The sequence below is a fragment of the Portunus trituberculatus genome, chromosome 46 (assembly GCF_017591435.1).
Source record: "Portunus trituberculatus isolate SZX2019 chromosome 46, ASM1759143v1, whole genome shotgun sequence".
Classification (NCBI taxonomy): domain Eukaryota; kingdom Metazoa; phylum Arthropoda; class Malacostraca; order Decapoda; family Portunidae; genus Portunus; species Portunus trituberculatus.
In genome coordinates this window covers 18,559,877-18,581,359 of record NC_059300.1, presented here as the reverse complement: position 1 = coordinate 18,581,359, position 21,483 = coordinate 18,559,877, and the positions used below count along the sequence as shown (strand labels likewise).

General features: G+C 39.5%; 2 protein-coding genes across 2 annotated transcripts in view; one reads left to right on the top strand and one right to left on the bottom strand.

Moving 5' to 3' along the window:
- The window catches only part of LOC123519884 (McKusick-Kaufman/Bardet-Biedl syndromes putative chaperonin-like), a 79,053-nt gene that overhangs the window by 6,024 nt on the left and 51,546 nt on the right, over window positions 1-21,483 (top strand). The gene's annotated exons all lie outside the window — the stretch shown is intronic.
- LOC123519750 (tigger transposable element-derived protein 1-like) lies at window positions 2,825-20,405 on the bottom strand. Its single transcript, XM_045281253.1, has 4 exons — window positions 20,370-20,405; window positions 19,942-20,238; window positions 3,110-3,751; window positions 2,825-2,965 (listed from the first exon to the last, which is right to left on the bottom strand). Exons 1-4 carry the CDS (start codon window positions 20,403-20,405, stop codon window positions 2,825-2,827), a joined length of 1,116 nt encoding a protein of 371 aa, XP_045137188.1.

Sequence of the window (21,483 nt, the reverse complement as noted above, 5' to 3'; positions counted from 1 at the left end):
CCTCTCTCTTGTCTGTTAATAATATCTAGCTTCACTTCAAAAGTAAGAGACTTCCTGGTATTCCTAGCAATGCTAGGCGACATTGCAGGGCTGGTTGCAGGTTGTTTTGGTAGCTTGTTGAGCGTGAGATGACGAGCTGGTGCTGGACCCTGTTTTTGTTTTTAACTAATAGCGGGGAAGTGTAGGGGAGTGAGTGGTGCATGTGTTGTCCACGAGAGGCACTGGTGTATTCAAAAGCCTGTCAGCTTGCGTGATACGGTGGTGCTTTCAAACTTGGAAAAAATTACGTGGATAAAATTGTGTTAAAGAGAGTTTGATGTTCGTTATACAAGCAGATGGTAGTACAGTAATTCTACGCTTAACAAACGTTCGTCTAACGAATCTCTGGTTTAACGTACTGTATAAAGTTAGACCAAAAAGTCCGCATAATGTACAACCACATCCGTTTAAGCAAATTATCTGGGTTTGAATTTGCTGGGTGAGGGACCGAACGTGGCAGCTTCGCTGTAATTGGCTGGCTCCCCGCCTCTGTCTCTAGCGCTCCTGGGGTCGGATCCAAGAAGCTGGTTGTTGTCTATGTTGGTACAACCTCTATAGCAACCTCCTATTCACATACCAACCTTCATAAAATAGCATCCACAAAGATTCGTTGCTGTTGGCGGGTGGAGGTTGGTAGTCTGCCTGAAAGTGCTCATTGGCTGCCAGGAGCTAGATTCAAGAAACTTTAACAATGTCAGAGCAACCTCCTGCAGCGAAATGGCATCCATGAACGCTTGGAGGGACGGTAACGAGGTTTCCCTGAGGTTGCTGGGAACACCACCTCGAGAGATGGTGTTACTGTCTTATATATGCATTTTATGTTCACAAAACATTTTTATTAGCTTTTTACAAACCTTGCCCCAAGAAAGGATTGTTTTGTAATGCATAAAGTGAAATCTTACATGGAATACCAAAAAATAAAGCAGAGATGAGATTGGCCACAGACGAGGCAGAGACTCGCGGCGACTCGGCCGCTTCTTCTTCTTGTGACCCAAATTATTCTTGTGACTCAAATTATTAAATTATTAACTGGACACTGTCCGAATTAACGGAATTAAGGATAAACAAGGGTCGAGTGTACAGCCATATACAGGCAAACCCCGCTTAACAAACGTTCACACAATGAAATTTCGTTACAACGAACGTTTCCTTTTATAGCAATACTCCGCTTAATGAACAGGATAGGGGGTATCAAAGCTGTTCGTAGAGCGAAAATTCGTTAAGCGGACGTAATTTTCCCATTGGAAATAATGGAAATAGAGGGGATGCGTTCTGGGATGGTCCCCAACATACCACATGGGTTAAAATAAAAAATTACATATACGTTTCACAGTGTATTGGGCCACCAGTGTACCACTACTTTTATGAAGTCATATGAGTCATTGGAAGTTAGAGGAGCTATGTACAAATTCTCTCACTGTTAGCTCCACTGTAATTTGTGCAGGAGCGGATCAAAGTTCACCGCGGTGAGGCAGAGTCTAGCATATTGCACTAACGCGGGTAACGTGTTAAGCGGCGAAAACACGTTAAGCGGAGCTGAAATACAGGTCAACCTCTTCGTACTGCGGAGCGGGAGAGAGTGAGACAGAGGCAGCCAATCCCAGCATCAGGAGCTGGATCCAAGATTCTTTAACAACGTCAGAGCAACCTCCTGCCACGAAATGACATCCATGAATGCTTGGAGGGACGGTGACGAGGTTGCTATCAGGTTGCTCTGAGGTTACTGGGAATACCACCTCTCGAGTTGGTGTTACTGCCTTATACAGGGAGTCCTCGGGTTACGACGTTGATCCGTTCCTGACACGCGTCGTAACCCGAATTTCGGCGTAAGTCGGAACATCAGGAAAAAAATTAAATTCTTACCTTTATTCCTTTGGTTGGCTTGCACACTGGAAGGAGGCATTGCAAGGGAGGGAGAGACAGGCTTATTTTGTAGAGGAAGCTGCAGAAGGTGCTGGAGATACTGGGGCTGGTGAATCAAGAGAGGCAGAACCTTCATGTGCTGGAGATGCTTGGGCAGGTGAGTCTGGAGGTGAGGCAGAACCTCCAGGTGCTGGAGAAACTGGGGCAGGTGAGCCTGGAGGTGAGGCAGAACATTCAGAAGGTGCTGGAGATTCTGGGGCAGGTGAGTCTGGAGTAGTAGAGGCAGCTGAGGTAGAGGGTACAGGATCTGTTGCAGGCCTCTCTACCTTCTTAAAATACTGCTCCAGGTTAGTCTGAACAGAGAGCAACCTCTTCTCATCCAAGATCTCCTTGTAACATTGCATCAAATCCATGATGTCTCTGGAAACCTTAGTGAATCTTTCAAAGTTGGGATCCATAGCCTCAAAAGTTGCCAACACTTGATGCATCTCAGCAAAACCTCTTGCCAAGCCCTGCCTTGTGAAAGCCCTAGGCTCTGGGGTGGGTGCTTTTTCTTCTTCCTCTATGATCTGCTTCTCCAGTTGTATCAGGTCCTCAGTAGATAACTCCTCTCCATGAGATTCCAACAGGTCTGTAACATCGTCAACCTCCATCTCCAAATCAGTTTCCTTACTCAGGGCAACAACATTCTTGATAACATGCTGAACTGTGTCCTCAAACCCATGGAAATCACCCACAAATTGAGGACACAGTTTTTTCCAAACACCATTCATGTTTGTTTGCTTAACCTCCTCCCAGGAATCAACAATGTTCTTCACGGCATCAAGGATGTTGTAGGATTTCCAAAAGTTTTTTAGGGTCAAATTCTTCTTGGTTTTGGTTGCCTGTAAAGCCATAGCAATTGTCTTCGGAGGTAGTAGGCCTAGAACGAAGCTATCACTCCTTGGTCCATAGGCTGTAACAGGGCCGTGGTATTAGGTGGAAGGTAAACCACCTTGACATTAGGGTTAAAGTCTCCCAGGTGGGCAGGGTGTCCATGGGCATTGTCCAGCACTAGCAACACCTTAAAAGGGATACCCTTGGAGGCCAAATACCACTCACACACTTGGCACAAAATAGTTGATGAACCAGTCCTCAAACACTGCAAGTGTCACCCATGCCTTCTTATTTGCCTTCCAAATGACTGGTAGTTGACTCTTCCGAATGCCCTTGGATTTTCAGCCTGATACACAACCAAGGGCTTCAGTTTGAAGTCGCCAGCAGCATTTCTCCCAAAAAGTAAAGTTAGCCTCTCCTTGCTGGCTTTATGACCTGGTGCTGACTTCTCCTCCTTGGCAATGTAAGTGCGGTCAGGCATACGCTTCCATATTAAACCTGTCTCATCCACGTTGAACACTTGATGAGCAGAATAACCCCCCTCCTTAATTATCTCAGCCAATGCTTTAGGAAATTCACTTGCTGCTTTCTCATCACCACTAGCAGCTTCACCTTGCACTTTAAGGTTATGGTAATTGGTCCGAGCCTTAAATCGCATAAACCAACCACTACTAGCCACTTCACTTTCACTTCCTTCCCCCTTTTCTTGTTTCAGTGCCTCAAACAATCTTTTTGCCTTCTGAATCACTATAAGGCTCACTGGAATACACTGTTGATTTTGTTCTTCCAACCAAAGCATCAATAATCTTTCCATCTCAATAATTAGACCACTACGCTGCTTGGTTATCACTGTCGCTTTCATAGGAGCAAATCCTTTCACATGTTCCATAATGCGCTCTTCATCTTTGATGATGGTAGCCACAGTGGAATGACTAAGGGCAAGCGACCGGCCAATGTTTGTTGGTTTGTCTCCCTTTTATGATCTCTTTATAATGTCCACTTTAACTTCCATGTTGATGGCCTTTCTCTTCTTTGATGCACTACCATCAGAAGAGTGCCTTACGCTTGGGAGCCATAACCAAGTATGGCTTCCGTCAAGGTCGCTCTACTGGTGATCTTCTGGCTTTCCTTACTGAGTCTTGGTCATCCTCTTTTAGAGATTTCGGTGTAACTTTTGCTGTTGCGTTAGACATATCAAAAGCTTTTGATAGAGTCTGGCATAAAGCTTTGATTTCAAAACTGCCCTCCTACGGCTTCTATCCTTCTCTCTGCAACTTTATCTCAAGTTTCCTTTCCGACCGCTCTATTGCTGCTGTGGTAGATGGCTACTGTTCTTCTCCTAAATCTATTAATAGTGGTGTTCCTCAGGGTTCTGTCCTGTCACCCACTCTCTTTCTATTATTCATAAATGACCTTCTTAACCAAACTTCTTGCCCTATCCACTCCTACGCTGATGATACCACTCTACATCTTTCCACATTCTTTCAGAGACATCCAACCCTTCAGGAAATCAACAGATCACGCGGGGACGCCACGGAACGCCTGACTTCCGATCTTTCTAAGATTTCCGATTGGGGCAGAGAAAATCTAGTAGTTTTCAATGCCTCAAAAACTCAATTCCTTCATCTATCAACTCGACACAACCTTCCAGACAACTATCCCCTCTTCTTCAATGACACTCAACTGTCTCCCTCTTCCACAATGAATATCCTCGGTCTGTCCTTTGCTCATGATCTTAACTGGAAACTTCACATCTCATCTCTTGCTAAAACAGCTTCTATGAAATTAGCTGTTCTGAGGTGTCTCCGACAGTTTTTCTCGCCCCTCCAACTGCTTACTCTGTATAAGGGCCTTATCCGTCCCTGTATGGAGTACTCTTCGCATGTTTGGGAGGGTTCCAGTCACACAGCTTTGCTTGATAGGGTGGAATCGAAAGCTCTTCGTCTCATCAACTCCCCTCCTCTGACTAACTGTCTTCAGTCTCTTTCTCACCGCCGAAATGTTGCATCCCTTTCTATATTCTGTCGCTATTTTCATGGTAACTGTTCTACTGATCTTGCTAACTGCATGCCTCCCCTCCTCCTGCGGCCACGCTGCACAAGGCTTTCTTCTTCCTCTCATCCCTATTCTGTCCAACTCTCTAATGCAAGAGTTAACCAGTACGCTCAATCATTCATCCCTTTCACTGGTAAACTCTGGAACTCCCTCCCTGCATCTCTATTTCCGAATTCCTACAACTTGTCTTCTTTTAAGAGGGAGGTATCGAGGCATTTGCTCCCCTAATTCTGGCTGACGGTTTTGGCAGTTTTTGAAGTCTTTTGGAGAGCCAGCGCTCAAGTGGGCCTTTTTCTAACTTTTTTTTTTTTTTGCCCTTGGCTGACCCTCTTCCCTACGTAAAAAAACAAAGAAAAAAAAAGAGAGAGAGAGAGAGAGAGAGAGAGACGGTGCAAACAACCAAAATGGCGTATGTACAGAGGCTTGAGACGCCGTCTTCCTTGCCCTACAACCACAACAAAGCGTATTCTTCCACCGCGCGCCCGAAACTAGTTCATGTTTGTTTACGTCACTTACGACGCTAAACCACGTAAGACAGAATGACGCCTAATATTATTTTTTATGTTTTTATGGGTGCGTTCGTTCGTAACCATGAAACATCGTAAGTTGAGACTGTCGTAACCCGAGGACTCCCTGTATATGCATTTATGTTCACAAAACAACATTTCTATTAGCTTTTTACAAACCTTGCCCACAAGAAAGGATTGTTTTGTAATGCATAAAGTGAAATCTTGCATGGAATACCGAAAAATAAAGCAGAGATGAGATTGGCCACAGCTTGTGTGATATGGCGGGGCTTTCAAACTTGGAAAAAATTACCTGGATAAAATTTTATTAAAGCAAGTTTGGTGTTTGTTATACGATCAGATGGTAGTAAAAGGAAACGTTCATTGTAGCGAGATTTCGTTGTGTGAATGTTCGTTAAGCAGGGGTTGCCTGTACCTCAGAACTCCCAAGGGTGTTAGGCATAAGTGAATGGCCCTAGTTGTGACTTAAAACAATTGGAATTCATAAGAAAATTAGAGAAAGAAATTAGTGTTATGGGTGTTTGTGAGGAGTATGGTGTGGCCAAGCAGACTGTGTCAGACATTAGTAAATTAAAAGATAATTGAAAGAATATTCTGCCAAATACTGTGAGGATGCATTATCAAGTAAAAGTAGTAATGGTGCATCAGGGAAAAATGTAAGGAGTGGAAAAGATGCTGCATTAGATACTGCCATTATGAAGTGGTATGTGCAACAGCTACAAAGCTGGCATAGAAATTGATATAGAGAATATCTTGGGGGAATGATGGGTGGCTATGGCAATTCTGCAATTGAAACAGACTTTTTAATGTTGCTGTGCAGGGTGAAGCTGGTGATGAGGACAAACCCAGCATCACATGACATGGCTGCTTTTTGTGGTAGTATACAGTATTCATTGTATACTTCATGTCCATGACTTTTTTGTTCATGCACTGAGGTATTATCGTATATTGCAGCCAATAACTTGAGTTTTCAAGATCTTTTTATGGTCAAAACAAGGGGTTGACTTATGAGGTAGATATAGAATAGCAACCTTCAAATATATTTTCATCAGTAACATCAGGATATCGGGAAACTGGTACTGAACTTTGCCTAAGGGCTGTGTTTACACATCTTATTCTAGTAAGAAACGGTAAAAACCGGAAACTGCTACTCATGAGGACTGCATATACTGACACTATTATAAGTAGGAACAATAACATACCTACACAATACTGCAGTTTATTACAATAGAAAATAGTATTACCAATACAAAAGCTAAAAACATAATTGTTTTGTAATGAAATGATCATGGTTGACTGTTCAGTTCTGCCACTTAGTGACAAGCATTCCATTTAAACAGGTGTTTAAGTGCAAAATTTTAAATATCTTTATGTTTTTAAATATTTTAGATTATTTTAGGTATTATGTTTTTAGTTTTTGTATCAGTAAAATATTCAATAGTAATAAACTACATTATTTGTGTAGGTATATTGTTCTTCCTACTTACTACAGAGTGTTATTCCCTCTGCTTATTAGGGATGTGCGGTGTCAACAAAAGAGTTGGTACAGGTTGAACCTCCCAAATCCGGCAACCACCGGACCTTAGACTTGCCGGACCATGGAAAATTCCAAACTATAGGTGGTCCCCAAAACACCCTCTATATACTTGCCTAATGTTCTACTGTTGGCATAGGGTCCACACTGAAACACCTTTATCTAGCTTCCTCAATAGGTCCACTTTCTGTTGCACTGATATTGTCATATGTTTGTGCTTTTTCTGTGGTTCACACACAACACTATCACTTCCTGGTTGCTTGGAAACCATGTTTAGAGGCAAATATTACAGAAAAATATGTTTATGCAAGGGGGGGTGGGGGACAATGAACGGCAGCGTGGTTCTGATCCAAATTTGACCCGGAATGCCCGGGCTCCAAAACACAGCACAGCGCCGCCGCGTCCTAGCGGCAGTCCGGCAAATTACTCCAATTCAAAAATTACGGCAAACAAAGATTTTGCCGGATGAAGGAATACCGGATTAAGAAGGTTCAACCTGTATAAGTATTACTGATATTCTGAAACGTACCGATACACTCCTTTTTTATATGAAATTACGATACCAATACAGGCAACCCCCGCTTAACGAAGGGGTTACGTTCCTAAAAAAGCACTTCGTTAAGCGAAACTTCGTTAAGTGAACCGATTATAACTTCCATTAAGAGTAAGCAAAGCGAGAGTGCATCATAGTACAGTAAAAGGTTTAATGAAAGTAAAAATTATGAAGTTAAACATTTAGGTAGTTTGATTTAAGTCATTATAATGTACATTAATGTATGTATGTATGTAACTTTATAATGTAGATGATCTTAACTTTATGAAGGAGGGAGAGTGAAACAGGAAAGACACTAACTGGCAACCTGTGGAATGTAAAGAAAATGCGCATCATGGTACCGCATACTAAACTTATGTACCACATTTCCACAAGGCTTTCCATTTTATCCATTGTAGAGTCAGGAGTTCAGGTGGTTCTTTTAGCTTTCAAGGAAGATACGGGCTCACCGGCCTTCTTAATAGAGTCTGCTGACTTGAAAATAGTAGACAGTAGATGGAGTCAAGATGGTGGCGAGCAATGTTATTAGTTTTCTGGCCTCTCTCGTGTCTGTGAATAATACCCAGCTTCACTTCGAGAGTAAGACACTTCCTAGTCTTCTTAGGAACGTTAGGCCACATTGCAGGGTGTTTTGGTGGTAAGTTGAACTAGGGAAGATGAGCTACTGGTGATGCTGTTATATTTTGACTGGGGAGTGAGTGGTGCACATGATCTTGATCTTGATCTTGATGCTACAGATGACACAGAATTTCTTCTGAGTCAGGCCTTTGTATTGGAAGTGCCTGTGTTGTCCATGAGAGGTTTGATCTTGATCTTTATTCTACATGTGTCTCAGGATTTCTCCTGAGGCAGGCCTTAGTACCAGCAGCTCCTAGTGTATTCAAAAGCCTGTCAGCTTGCATGATACGGTGGGGCTTTCAAATTTGGAGAAAATTACCTGGATAAAACTTCGTTAAAGCGAGTTTGGTGTTCGTTAGACGAGCAGATGGTAGTAAAATGAAACCTTCATTGTAGCGAAATTTCGTTGTGTGAACCTTCGTTAAACGGGGGTTGCTTGTATACCAATATTTATATAAAAATACCGGTAATACTGTAATCATTTCCCTTCCTTTTGTGTTGAAAAAGTTTCCTTTATCAAACATTATGTAAATACAATCACACAAAGTAATTTTAGATGACTTTTAAAGGTGGGGTGCATCATTGATCTTACCCTTAGGCTTTTGGTGACATCAGACAGACAGACAGACAGACACACACACACACACACACACACACACACACACACACACACACACACACACACACACACACACACACACACACACACAAACACATGAACTGGTGGCAGAAGCAAGAGAAAAAAATAATAAAAAGGTCAGAGGAGGAGAAGAAGGCATTCTTTTGGAGAATTATAGGAGACAGGATAAGGAAATGGTATATAAAAGAGAAAGAAGAGAAAAGAATGGAGCAAGTTTAACTAAAAATGATAAGAACAAGAGATTAAAAATGATGTATACAAACATAGATGGGATTTTATCTAGTAAATTAGAATTAAGAGATTACATAAAGAAAGAAGAACCAGATATTGTATGCCTGGTGGAAACAAAGTTAAATGAGGCAATAAAATAGACATAGATAAAAGGTATAATATATGGAGGAGAGACAGAGTGGGTAAAGGAGGAGGAGGAGTCATGATGATGTTAAGGAAGGAGATAGTGGTAAATCAAGTGGAGTTTGGGGAAGGAAAATCAGAAATACTGTATGTTAAGATGCATATTAACAAAAAGGAGTTAACAATCATTGGAACATATGTGCCACCAAAACAAACTCATGGACTAACCAAGAATATAGAGACATGATAGATGACACAATAAGGAGTCTTACAAGAATCATTAAGGAAAGGAGAAAAGTGATATTGGTAGGAGATTTCAACTGTAAGGAGGTAGACTGGGAAAATTATGAAAGTGGTATGGGGGAAGATGCCTGGGAGATAGATTCCTGAACCTAATGATAGATAATTTGATGGTCCAAAGAGTAAAGGAAAACACAAGATTCAGAGGAAACAATGAGCCGGCAAGATTAGACCTAGTTTTTACAAGGGATATACCAATTAACGATGATATAAGATACAAGTGCCCATTGGGAAAGAGTGACCATGTAATATTAGAGATGGATATAGAAGAAGGAAAGGAAGATAGAGATGAATCATACAAAGGAGACCGATTAAATTACAGAAAGGCTGATATTGAGAATCTCAAGAACTATTTTAAAACGTAAACTGGGAGGAGATGGAAAACTCATTAACGGTTCAAGAGAAATATAACTTATTTTTGGAAATATACAAAACTGGGGTCAGGAATATGTTCCGAAATATAGACCTAAAGAAGAAGGAAAGAAAGATTGGTTTAATGCAAGATGTGCTAGGGCAAAGGAGAAACGAGATGGAGCATGGAAAAGGTGGAGAAGAAACAGAAATCCAGAAAATAAGGAAAACTTCAAAACAGCAAGAAATGAATATGCTAAGGTGAGAAAGGAAGAAGAAAAGAACTATGAAAAGGACATTGTCGAAAAATGTAAGGAACAACCAAAATTGTTCTACAGATTCATAAATGGAAAAATAAGACAAAAAGAAACAATAGAAAGGTTAAAAGGGAAAAACGGAATGGTGGAAGACCCAAAAGTATGGCAGAACTGTTAAATAGTAAATTTCATGAGGTCATTACTAAGGAATCCAAATTTGAAAGACCACAGGGTAATAGAGACTGTCCATATGAAAGAGATTAAAGTAACCAAGCTTGAAATAAAAAAGTTGATGACGGAATTGGATGAGGAAAAGGCAATGGGACTGGATGAAGTCTCACGCAGAATACTGAAAGAATGTAGGGAAGAACTAGCAAGTCCAATATACAACATCATAAAATGCTCAATAGAAAATGGAACAGTGCCAGTGGAGTGGAAAAGAGCTGAAATGGTTCCCATATATAAGAGCGGAAGGAAGGCAGAACCTTTAAATTACAGACTGGTATCACTAACTAGTGTAATATGCAAGATGTGTGAAAAAGTAATAAAGAAGCAATGGAGCGAGTTTCTTGAAGACAACAAAATATTATCAAATAGCCAATTTGGTTTTAGAAAAGGTCGGTCATGTGTGACAAATTTATTGAGTTTCTACTCTAGAATAGTTGATAAAGTACAAGAGAGAGAGGGATGGGTTGACTGTATTTATTTAGATCTAAAAAAGGCTTTTGATAAAGTGCCACATGAAAGATTACTATGGAAGTTAGAGGAGAAGGGTGGCTTAAAAGGAAGCACATTGAGATGGATGAAGAATTACTTAAGGGGGAGAGAAATAAAGACGATAGTTAAAGATATGAAGTCCAAGTGGAGAACAGTAGACAGCGGAGTGCCACAGGGGTCAGTATTGGCACCAATACTTTTTCTCGTATATAAATGACATGCCAGAGGGAGTGAACAGCTACATAAATCTGTTTATGGACGATGTGAAACTGTGCAGAGTCATTAAACAAAAAGAGGATTGTGAAATACTACAGGAAGACTTAAACAAGATCTGGAAATGGAGCAAAAAATGGGAGATGGAATTCAATGTGGACAAAAGCCATGTCATGGAAATGGGAAAAAGTGAAAGACGACCAGTGGGAATCTATAAGATGGGAGATGGAGTAGAACTAGAAAAAGTAAAAAGGAAAAGGACTTGGGAGTGACAATGGAAGAAAATAATCAACCGGTAAGCCATATTGATAGAATTTTCAGAGACGTATAATTTGCTAAGGAATATTGGAGTAGCATTTCACTATATGGACAAGAAATGATGAAGAAATTGATAAGTACTAAAATAAGACCTAGATTGGAATATGCAGGAGTTGTGTGGACTCCCCATAAAAGAAACACATAAGAAAATTAGAGAGACTACAAAAATGGCTACAAGAATGGTTCCAGAATTTAAAGGGATGGCATATGAGGAGAGACTAAAGGCAATGGATCTACCAACCTTGGAGCAGAGAAGAGAGAGAGGGGATCTGATACAAGTTTATAAATTGATTAACGGAATGGATGAAGTTGTTAATGAGAAACTGATCCTGAGAGAAGAATATGACTTTAGAAGCACAAGATCGCATAGTAAGAAATTAAGGAAGGGATGATGTCTGATAGATGTTAAAAAATTTAGTTTCCCGCAAAGATGTGTTGAGACTTGGAACAGTTTGAGTGAGGAAGTGGTATCAGCAAAGAGTGTACGTAGTTTTAAAGAAAAATTGGATAAGTGTAGATATGGAGACGGGACCAAACGAGCATAAAGCCCAGGCCCTGTAAAACTACAACTAGGTAAATACACACACACACACACACACGACAGACACGGTTGAGGGCGGACGCACTGGCGCAGTTCCGACGATCAGCTGATCTTCACTACATACCTGTTGTATAGTATTTACAGTGGCCTGGGCAGGTAGTGTGGACTATTTTTTTCTTCATGAAATCAATTATTAAGGAATAATGAGTGAAAAGAGATTCCATCAAATGCAGACATGAGAATAGAGAAGGGCTGATGATGACTATGTTGGTGAGGGAGAACGCGTATTCAAAGGCTTCAATACGACGACTACGTCACTACTTAAGAGAGTGTTCAATATTGAATGTAAACTAGATAAACTGATAAAGGAGAAGATGGAAATGAAAGAGAATGAAGAACAGGAAAAGGAGTTTATAAGACTGAGAGAAAGGATAAGAAAAGTGGAAGAAAACGAAGCTAGGCTAAGAGCTGAAAACGAAGAACTAAAAAAGGAAGTAGCTAACTACAAAAAGCAGATGGAAGAAGGACTCGGTAAAGCCGAAAAAGAAAAGGAGAAGCTGAAAGATCTAGTAAACAAGGAAGAGGAAAGAATACAGAATGTGATTAAAAAAGAAATACAAACATGGCGAGTCCAAGATAAGAAAGATAAGGCCGATTTTCAGGAGGTGATTCAAGAACAACTTAAAGAAAAAGAAGAAAATATGACAAGCAAAATGATAGGAGTCCTCAAGACTAAAGAAAATCTAGTTAGAGAAATTGCAGAAAAAAAGAAGAGTGTAGTCGTATTTGGAATAAAAGAAAAAAATATAAAATATAGATCAAAAAGAGAAAAAGAAGAAATGAAATCAGTCAAAGATCTACTGAACAATCTAAACGACGAAGATAGGCAGAACTTGGAAGAGGAAGTAGAAGAAATAAACAGAATGGGACCATATCAAGAAGGAAAAACGAGACCAATTAAAATATTACTAAAATCACAAGCAGCAACAGAAGAAATATTATATAGAACAACAAAACTTAGAGAAACAGAAGGCTGCAAGGGTATCTATATAAAGAAAAATAGAAATGAGGAGGAAAGGAAGAGATACAATGAACTGGCAGCAGCAGTAAGGGAAAAAAATAATGAAAGGTCAGAAGAGGAAAAAAAGGCATTTTTTTGGAGAATTCTAGGAGACAGGATAAGGAAATGGTATATAAACGAGAAGGAAGAGAAAAAAGTGGAACAAGTTTAACTAAAAATTATAAAGGCAAGAGACTAAAAATGATGTATATGAACATAGACGGGGAATTAAGAGATTACATAAAGAAAGAAAATCCAGATATTGTATGCCTGGCTGAAACAAAACTAAATGAGGAAATCAAAATAGTCTTGGATAATAGGTATAATGTATGGAGAAGAGACAGAGTGGGTAAAGGAGGAGGAGGAGTCATGATAATGTTAAGGAAGGAGATAGTGATAGACAAAGTGGAATGTGGGGAAGGAAAAGCAGAAGTATTGTATGTTAAGATGCATATTGATAAAAAAGAGTTAACAATCATTGTAACATATGTGCCACCAAAAACAAATTCATGGACCAATCAAGAATATAAAGACATGATAGATGACACAATAAGGAGTCTAATGAGAATCGTTAAAGAAAGGAAAAAAGTGATATTAGTAGGAGATTTCAACTGTAAAGAAGTGGACTGGGAAAATTATGAAAGTGGTATGGGGGAAGAAGCCTGGGGAGAAAGATTCCTAAACCTAATGATAGACAATATGATGGACCGGAGAGTAAAGGAATGCACAAGATTCAGAGGAAATGACGAGCCGGTGAGATTGGACCTAATTTTTACAAGGGCTATACAAATGAATGAGGATATAAGATATAAGTGCCCATTGGGAAAGAGTGACCATGTAATATTAGAAATAGATATAGAAGAGGGAAAGGAAGATAGAGACAATTCATACAAAGGAGACCGATTAAACTACAGAAAGGCTGATATTGAGAATCTCAGGAACTATTATAAAAATGTAAACTGGGAGGAGATGGAAAACTCAGAGACGATCCAAGAGAAGTATAACTTATTTTTGGAAATATATAAAACAGGAGTCAGGGAATATGTCCCAAAATATAGACCTAAAGAAGAAGGAAAGAAAGATTGGTTTAATGCAAGGTGTGCTAGGGCAAAGGAGAAAAGAGATGGAGCATGGAAAAGATGGAGGAGAAATAGAAATCCAACAAATAAGGAAAACTTCAAGGCAGCGAGAGATGAATATGTTAAGGTAAGGAAGGAAGAGGAAAAGAACTTTGAAAAGGACATTGTCCAAAAATGTAAGGAGCAACCAAAATTGTTCTATAGATTCATAAATGGAAAAATTAAACAAAGAGAAACAATAGAAAGGTTAAAAGGAGAGAACGGATGGTGGAAGACCCAAAAGTATGGCAGAACTATTAAATAAAAAATTCCAGGAGGTCTTTACTAAGGAATCCAAATTTGAAAGGCCACAGGGTAATAGAGACAGTCTATATGAAAGAGATTAAAGTAACCAAGCTTGAAATAAAAGAATTAATGAAGGAACTGGATGAAGACAAGGCAATGGGACCAGATGAAGTCTCAGGCAGAATACTGAAAGAATGTAGGGAAGAACTAGCAAGTCCTATATACAACATCATAAAATGCTCAATAGAAAATGGAACAGTACCAGTAGAATGGAAAAGAGCTGAGGTGGTTCCCATATATAAGAGTGGAAGGAAGGAAGAACCTTTAAATTACAGACCGGTATCACTAACTAGTGTAATATGCAAGATGTGTGAAAGAATAATAAAGAAACAATGGATCAAGTTCCTTGAAGACAACAAATTAATATCAAATAGCCAATTTGGTTTTAGGAAAAGATGGTCTTGTGTAACTAATTTACTGAGTTTCTATTCTAGAATAGTTGATAGAGTACAAGAGAGAGAGGGATGGGTTGACTGTATTTATTTGGATTTAAAAAAGGCATTTGACAAAGTGCCACATGCAAGATTACTATCGAAGTTAGAGGAGAAGGGTGGCTTAAAAGGAAACACATTGAGATGGATAGAAAATTATTTGAGGGGGAGAGAAATAAGGACGGTAGTTAAAGATATGAAGTCCAAGTGGAGAGCAGTAGAAAGTGGAGTGCCACAAGGGTCAGTATTGGAACCAATACTTTTCCTCATTTATATTAACGACATGCCAGAAGGAGTGAACAGCTACATAAATCTGTTTGCAGATGATACGAAACTGTGCAGAGTTATAAATCAAAAAGAGGATTGTGAAATACTGCAAGAAGACCTAAATAAGATATGGGAATGGAGCAAAAGTGGAAATGGAATTCAATTTGAACAAAAGCCATGTCATGGAAATGGGAAAGAGTGAAAGACGACCCGTGGGAATCTATAAGATGGGAGATGGAGTAGAACTGGAGAAAGTAAAAAAGGAAAAGGACTTAGGAGTGACGATTGAAGAAAACAATCAACCAGTAAGCCATATTGATAGAATTTTTAGAGAAACATATAATTTGCTAAGGAATATTGGAGTAGCATTTCACCACATGGACAAAGAAATGATGAAGAAATTGATAAGTACTTTAATAAGACCCAGATTGGAATATGCATGAGTAGTGTGGACCCCTTATAAAAGAAACACATAAGGAAATTGAGAGACTACAAAAATGGCTACAAGAATGGTTCCAGAATTTGAAGGATGACATATGAGGAGAGACTAAAGGCTATGGATCTACCAACCCTGGAACAAAGAAGGAGAGAGGAGACCTGATACAAGTTTTAAATTGATCAACGGAATGGACCAAGTGGATAATGAGAAACTGATCCTGAGAGAAGAATATGACATTGAAGCACAAGATCGCATAGTAAAAAGCTGAGAAAAGGAAGATGTCTGAGAGATGTTAAAAATATAGTTTCCGCAAAGATGTATTGAGACGTGGAACAGTTTAAATGAAGAAGTAGTGTCTGCAACGAGTGTGCATACTTTTAAAGTAAGATTGGATAAGTGTAGATATGGAGATGGGGCCACACGAGCATAAAGCCCAGGCCCTGTAAAACTACAACTAGGTAAATACACACACACACACACACACACACACACACACACACACACACACACACACACACAGGTAGCTCAGTGGTTAGAGCGCTGGCTTCACAAGTCAGATGACCGAGTTGAGGCCGGGTGGAGATATTTGGGTGTGTCTCCTTCATGTAGCCCTGTTCACCTAGCAGTGAGTAGGTACGGGATGTAAATCAAGGAGTTGTGACCTTGTCCCGGTGTGTGGTGTGTGCCTGGTCTCAGGCCTATCCGAAGATCGGAAACAATGAGCTCTGAGCTCGTTCTGTAGGGTAACGTCTGGCTGTCTCGTCAGAGACTGCAGCAGATCAAACAGTGAATTACACACACACACAAAAATATAAAATATAGACCAAAAAGAGAAAAAGAAGAAATGAAATCAGTCAAAGACCTACTGAAGAATCTTAATGATGAAGATAGGCAGAACTTGGAAGAGGAAGTAGAAGAAATAAACAGAATGGGACCATATCAAGAAGGAAAAACTAGACCAATTAAAATACTACTAAAATCACAAGCAGCAACAGAAGAAATATTATATAGAACAACAAAACTTAGAGAAACAGAAGGCTGTAAGGATATCTATATAAAGAAAAATAGAAATGAGGAAGAAAGGAAGAGATACAATGAACTGGCAGCAGCAGTAAGGAAAAGAATAATGAAAGGTCAGAAGAGGAGAAGAAGGCATTTTTGGAGAATTCTAGGAGACAGGATAAGGAAATGGTATATAAACGAGAAGGAAGAGAAAAAGTGGAACAAGTTTAACTAAAATGATGAAGGCAAAAGACTAAAAATGATGTATACGAACACAGACGGGGTTTTATCAAGTAAATTAGAATTAAGAGATTACATAAGGAAAGAAAATCCAGATATTGTATGCCTGGCTGAAACAAAACTAAATGAGGCAATCATAATAGATTTGGATAATAGGTATAATGTATGGAGAAGAGACAGAGTGGGTAAAGGAGGAGGAGGAGTCATGATAATGTTAAGGAATTAGATAGTGATCAACCAAGTGGAATGTGGGGAAGGAAAAGCAGAAGTATTGTATATTAAGATGCATATTAATAAAAAAGAGTTAACAATCATTGTAACATATGTGCCACCAAAAACAAATTCATGGACCAATCAAGAATATAAAGATGATAGATGACACAATAAGGAGTCTAATGAGAATCGTTAAAGAAAGGAGAAAAGTGATATTAGTAGGAGATTTCAACTGTAAAGAAGTGGACTGGGAAAATTATGAAAGTGGTGTGGGGGAAGAAGCCTGGGGAGAAAGATTCTTGAACCTAATGATAGACAATATGATGGACCAGAGAGTAAAGGAATGCACAAGATTCAGAGGAAACGACGAGCGAGATTGGACCTAGTTTTTACAAGGGGTATACAAATGAATGACGATATAAGATATAAGTGCCCATTGGGAAAGAGTGACCATGCAATATTAGAAATAGATATAGAAGAAGGAAAGGAAGATAGAGACGATTCATACAAAGGAGACCGATTAAATTACAGAAAGGCTGATATTGAGAATCTCAAGAACTATTTTAAAACGTACACTGGGAGGAGATGGAAAACTCAGAGACAATGCAAGACAAATATAACTTATTTTTGGAAATTTACAAAACAGGAGTCAGGGAATATGTCCCAAAATATAGACCAAAAGAAGAAGGAAAGAAAGATTGGTTTAATGCAAGGTGTGCTAGGGCAAAGGAGAAAAGAGATGGAGCATGGAAAAGGTGGAGGAGAAATAGAATCCAACAAACAAGGAAAACTTCAAGGCAGAAATGAATATGTTAAGGTGAGGAAGGAAGAGGAAAAGAACTTGAAAAAGATATTGTCGAAAAATGTAAGGAGCAACCAAAATTGTTCTATAGATTCATAAATGGAAAAATTAGGCAAAAGAAACAATAGAAAGGTTAAAAGGAGAGAACAGATGGTGGAAGACCCAAAAGTATGGCAGAACTATTAAATAAAAATTCCAGGAGGTCTTTACTAAAGAATCCAAATTTGAGAGGCCACAGGGTAATAGAGACAATCTATATGAAAGAGATTAAAGTAACCAAGCTTGAAATAAAAGAGTTAATGAAGGAACTGGATGAAGAGAAGGCAATGGGACCGGATGAAGTCTCAGGCAGAATACTGAAAGAATGTAGGGAAGAACTAGCAAGTCCTATATACAACATCATAAAATGCTCAATAGAAAATGGAACAGTGCCAGTAGAATGGAAAAGAGCTGAGGTGGTTCCCATATATAAGAGCGGAAGGAAGAAGAACCTTTAAATTACAGACCGGTATCACTAACTAGTGTAATATGCAAGATGTGTGAAAGAATAATAAAGAAACAATGGATCGAGTTCCTTGAAGACAACAAATTAATATCAAATAGCCAATTTGGTTTTAGAAAAGGACGGTCTTGTGTAACTAATTTATTGAGTTTCTATTCTAGAATAGTTGATAGAGTACAAGAGAGAGAGGATGGGTTGACTGCATCTATTTGGATTTAAAAAAGGCGTTTGACAAAGTGCCACACGCAAGATTACTGTGGAAGTTAGAGGAGAAGGGTGGCTTAAAAGGAAGCACATTGAGATGGATAGAAAATTATTTGAGGGGAGAGAAATAAGGACGGTAGTTAAAGATATGAAGTCCAAGTGGAGAGTAGAAAGCGGAGTGCCACAGGGGTCAGTATTGGCACCAGTACTTTTCCTCATTTATATTAACGACATGCCAGAAGGAGTGAACAGCTACATAAATTTGTTTGGATGATACGAAACTGTGCAGAGTTATAAAGCAAAAGGAGGATTGTGAAATACTGCAAGAAGACCTAAATAAGATCTGGGAATGGAGTAAGAAGTGGGAAATGGAATTCAATGTGAACAAAAGCCATGTCATGGAAATGGGAAAGAGTGAAAGACGACCTGTGGGAATCTATAAGATGGGAGATGGAGTAGAACTGGAGAAAGTAAAAAGGAAAAGGACTTAGGAGTGACGATGGAAGAAAACAATCAACCAGTAAGCCATATTGATAGAATTTTAGAGAAACATATAATTTGCTAAGGAATATTGGAGTAGCATTTCACTACATGGACAAAGAAATGATGAAGAAATTGATAAATACTATAATAAGACCCAGATTGGAATATGCAGGAGTAGTGTGGACCCCTCATAAAAAGAAACACATAAGAAAATTGGAGAGGGTACAAAAAATGGCTACAAGAATGGTCCCAGAACTTGAAGGGATGACATATGAGGAGAGACTAAAGGCTATGGATCTACCAACCTTGGAACAAAGAAGGGAGAGAGGCGACCTGATAAAAGTCTATAAATTGATCAACGGAATGGACCAAGTGGATAATGAGAAACTGATCCTGAGAGAAGAATATGACACCCGAAGCACAAGATCGCATAGTAAAAAGCTGAGAAAGGGAAGATATCTGAGAGATATAAAAAAATATAGTTTCCCGCAGAGATGTATTGAGACGTGGAACAGTTTAGATGAAGAAGTAGTGTCTGCAACGAGTGTGCACACTTTTAAAGTAAGATTGGATAAGTGTAGATATGGAGATGGAGCCACATGAGCATAAAGCCCAGGCCCTGTAAAACTACAACTAGGTAAATACAACTAGGTAAATACACACACACAAAAAAAAAAAAAAAATGCAGACGGAAGAAGGACTCGGTAAAGCCGAGAAAGAAAAAGAGAAGCTGAAAGATCTAGTAAACAAGGAAGAGGAAAGAGTACAGAATGTGATTAAAAAAGAAGTACAAGCATGGAGAGTCCAAGATAAGAAAGATAAGGCTGATTTTGAGGAGGTGATTCAAGAACAACTTAAAGAAAAAAAAGAAAATATAACAAGCAAAATGATAGGAGTCCTCAAGACAAAAGGAAATTTAGTTAGAGAAATTGCAGAAAAAAAGAAGAGTGTAGTCGTATTTGTAATAAAAGAAAACAATATAAAATATAGACCAAAAAGAGAAAAAGAAGAAATGAAATCAGTGAAAGACCTACTGAAGAATCTAAACGACGAAGATAGGCAGAACTTGGAAGACCACGCATTCCATCAGTTAACAGAAAGTTCACTATATCTGCTACCTGTTGGTCAATGTCCTCAGAGACCATATCCAGAGGCCCAAATATCTTAGCATTATGCATTAATACACTGTCACTAAAGTTCTGCTCAGTGACAACACCAGCTTCACAGATGGGATCAAGGAATCCAGTGAAATTGTGAACAGGTGAACTATTGTGCTGCGTACCTTGAGAAGTACTTGCTCCCTCATTCACCCTGCACGGCATGGGGGCAGGTGGCAGTCTGTCCCTTTTCAGCTTGTTTACCTCATCCCTTAACTCTACAAGGGCCGTCAAAACCACGTCCCAAGGCATGGCATCCTGTGAGGTAGGTAAGTGTGGCGAAGTGGAGAGCTTATTTACACGTGCAGGTCCAAGCGTGCCATGGCCCGGCGAGTGGCCCGCAAACTTCCAGGCCGGGGGAGACTACTGGCAGAACCACCTCCCCCAACCTGACTATGAGCATTCCTGCTGGTCCTGGAACCCATGGGGGATCCCAAGGAAAGCCCAGCAGACTCCCCTCCAGAAGAAGACATGGCCGTCACCCTGTGGTACAACAACAAGAGCTGTAAGCTTGGTATATCTGCCACACAATAGATATAGCCACTTGAATGGCTCTACCCGCTCCAAAGATTGGATAACGGGTAGAAGGCACTGTCGCTGCGTAACGGTCGACATGACCTTACCTGAAAAGGGAAAAAACACCAAAGCAAGTTCTCGCACAACGAACATCTGCCCAGCACAATGGCGTGCAAGCTACTGACTGCATTACATGGCAAAGCGTATCTCATGGGGAAGCTCCACTCCACAGAGGATGACTTGGTGAAGTAAAATTAAGAGAAGGGATCCATGTTAACTTTAAAGAGAAGGGATATAATACCTGGAGGAGAGACAGGAAGGTTAAAGGGGGAGGAGGATTGCTAATAATGGTTCATGGTAATATATGTGTGGAGGATGTGTAATATGGTGAGGACAAAGTGGAAGTAATGGGAGTAACAATCAAAATAGAAGAATTGAAGAGAAAAATTATAGTTAAATATGTTCCACCAAAGACTAATATATGGGGAACAGAAGAACATAAAGATATGCAAAGAGGTGATTAGGTGCCTAGAAAACATGTTAACTGTAAAAAAGTAAACTGGAGCAAGATGGAAGTAATGGATAATGCTGGGCAGTGGAGTGAGAAAGTGTTACAGTTGACTGTGGTTAATGCAATGGATCAGTGGGTGAAAGAGTCAACAAGGTACAGGGGGGAAAAAGAACCATCGTTGCTTGACAAAGAAACCAGAACCTCCTCCAATCATACAATACCTTAGTCCAATGGGGAGAAGTGATCATGTGACATTAAAGATGCAAATTCAGGAGGAAGATGGGATAGGTTATAGAGATGACTTTAAAGGAGAGAGATTAAATTATGCAAGAGCAGATTTTTTAAAATTAAGGATATATTTTGCTGATATTGAGTGGAGAAATATTATGTACAGAAAGACAGTACAAGAGAAATATGACATTCTTACAGAAATATAATGAAGGAGTAACAAAATTTGTACCTGTTTATAGAGTTAA

Bases quoted from the DNA above. Each gene is read 5' to 3' on its own strand.
- LOC123519750 (XM_045281253.1), bottom strand. From the start codon at position 20,405: ATGGGTTCCAGGACCAGCAGGAATGCTCATAGTCAG. The intron at 3,752-19,941 runs GTAGCAGATATA...AGATCATAAAAG, and splicing joins CTGAGGACATTGACCAACAG to GGAGACAAACCAACAAACAT. The intron at 2,966-3,109 runs GCATTCGGAAGA...ATCCCTTTTAAG, and splicing joins ATCAGGCTGAAAATCCAAGG to GTGTTGCTAGTGCTGGACAA.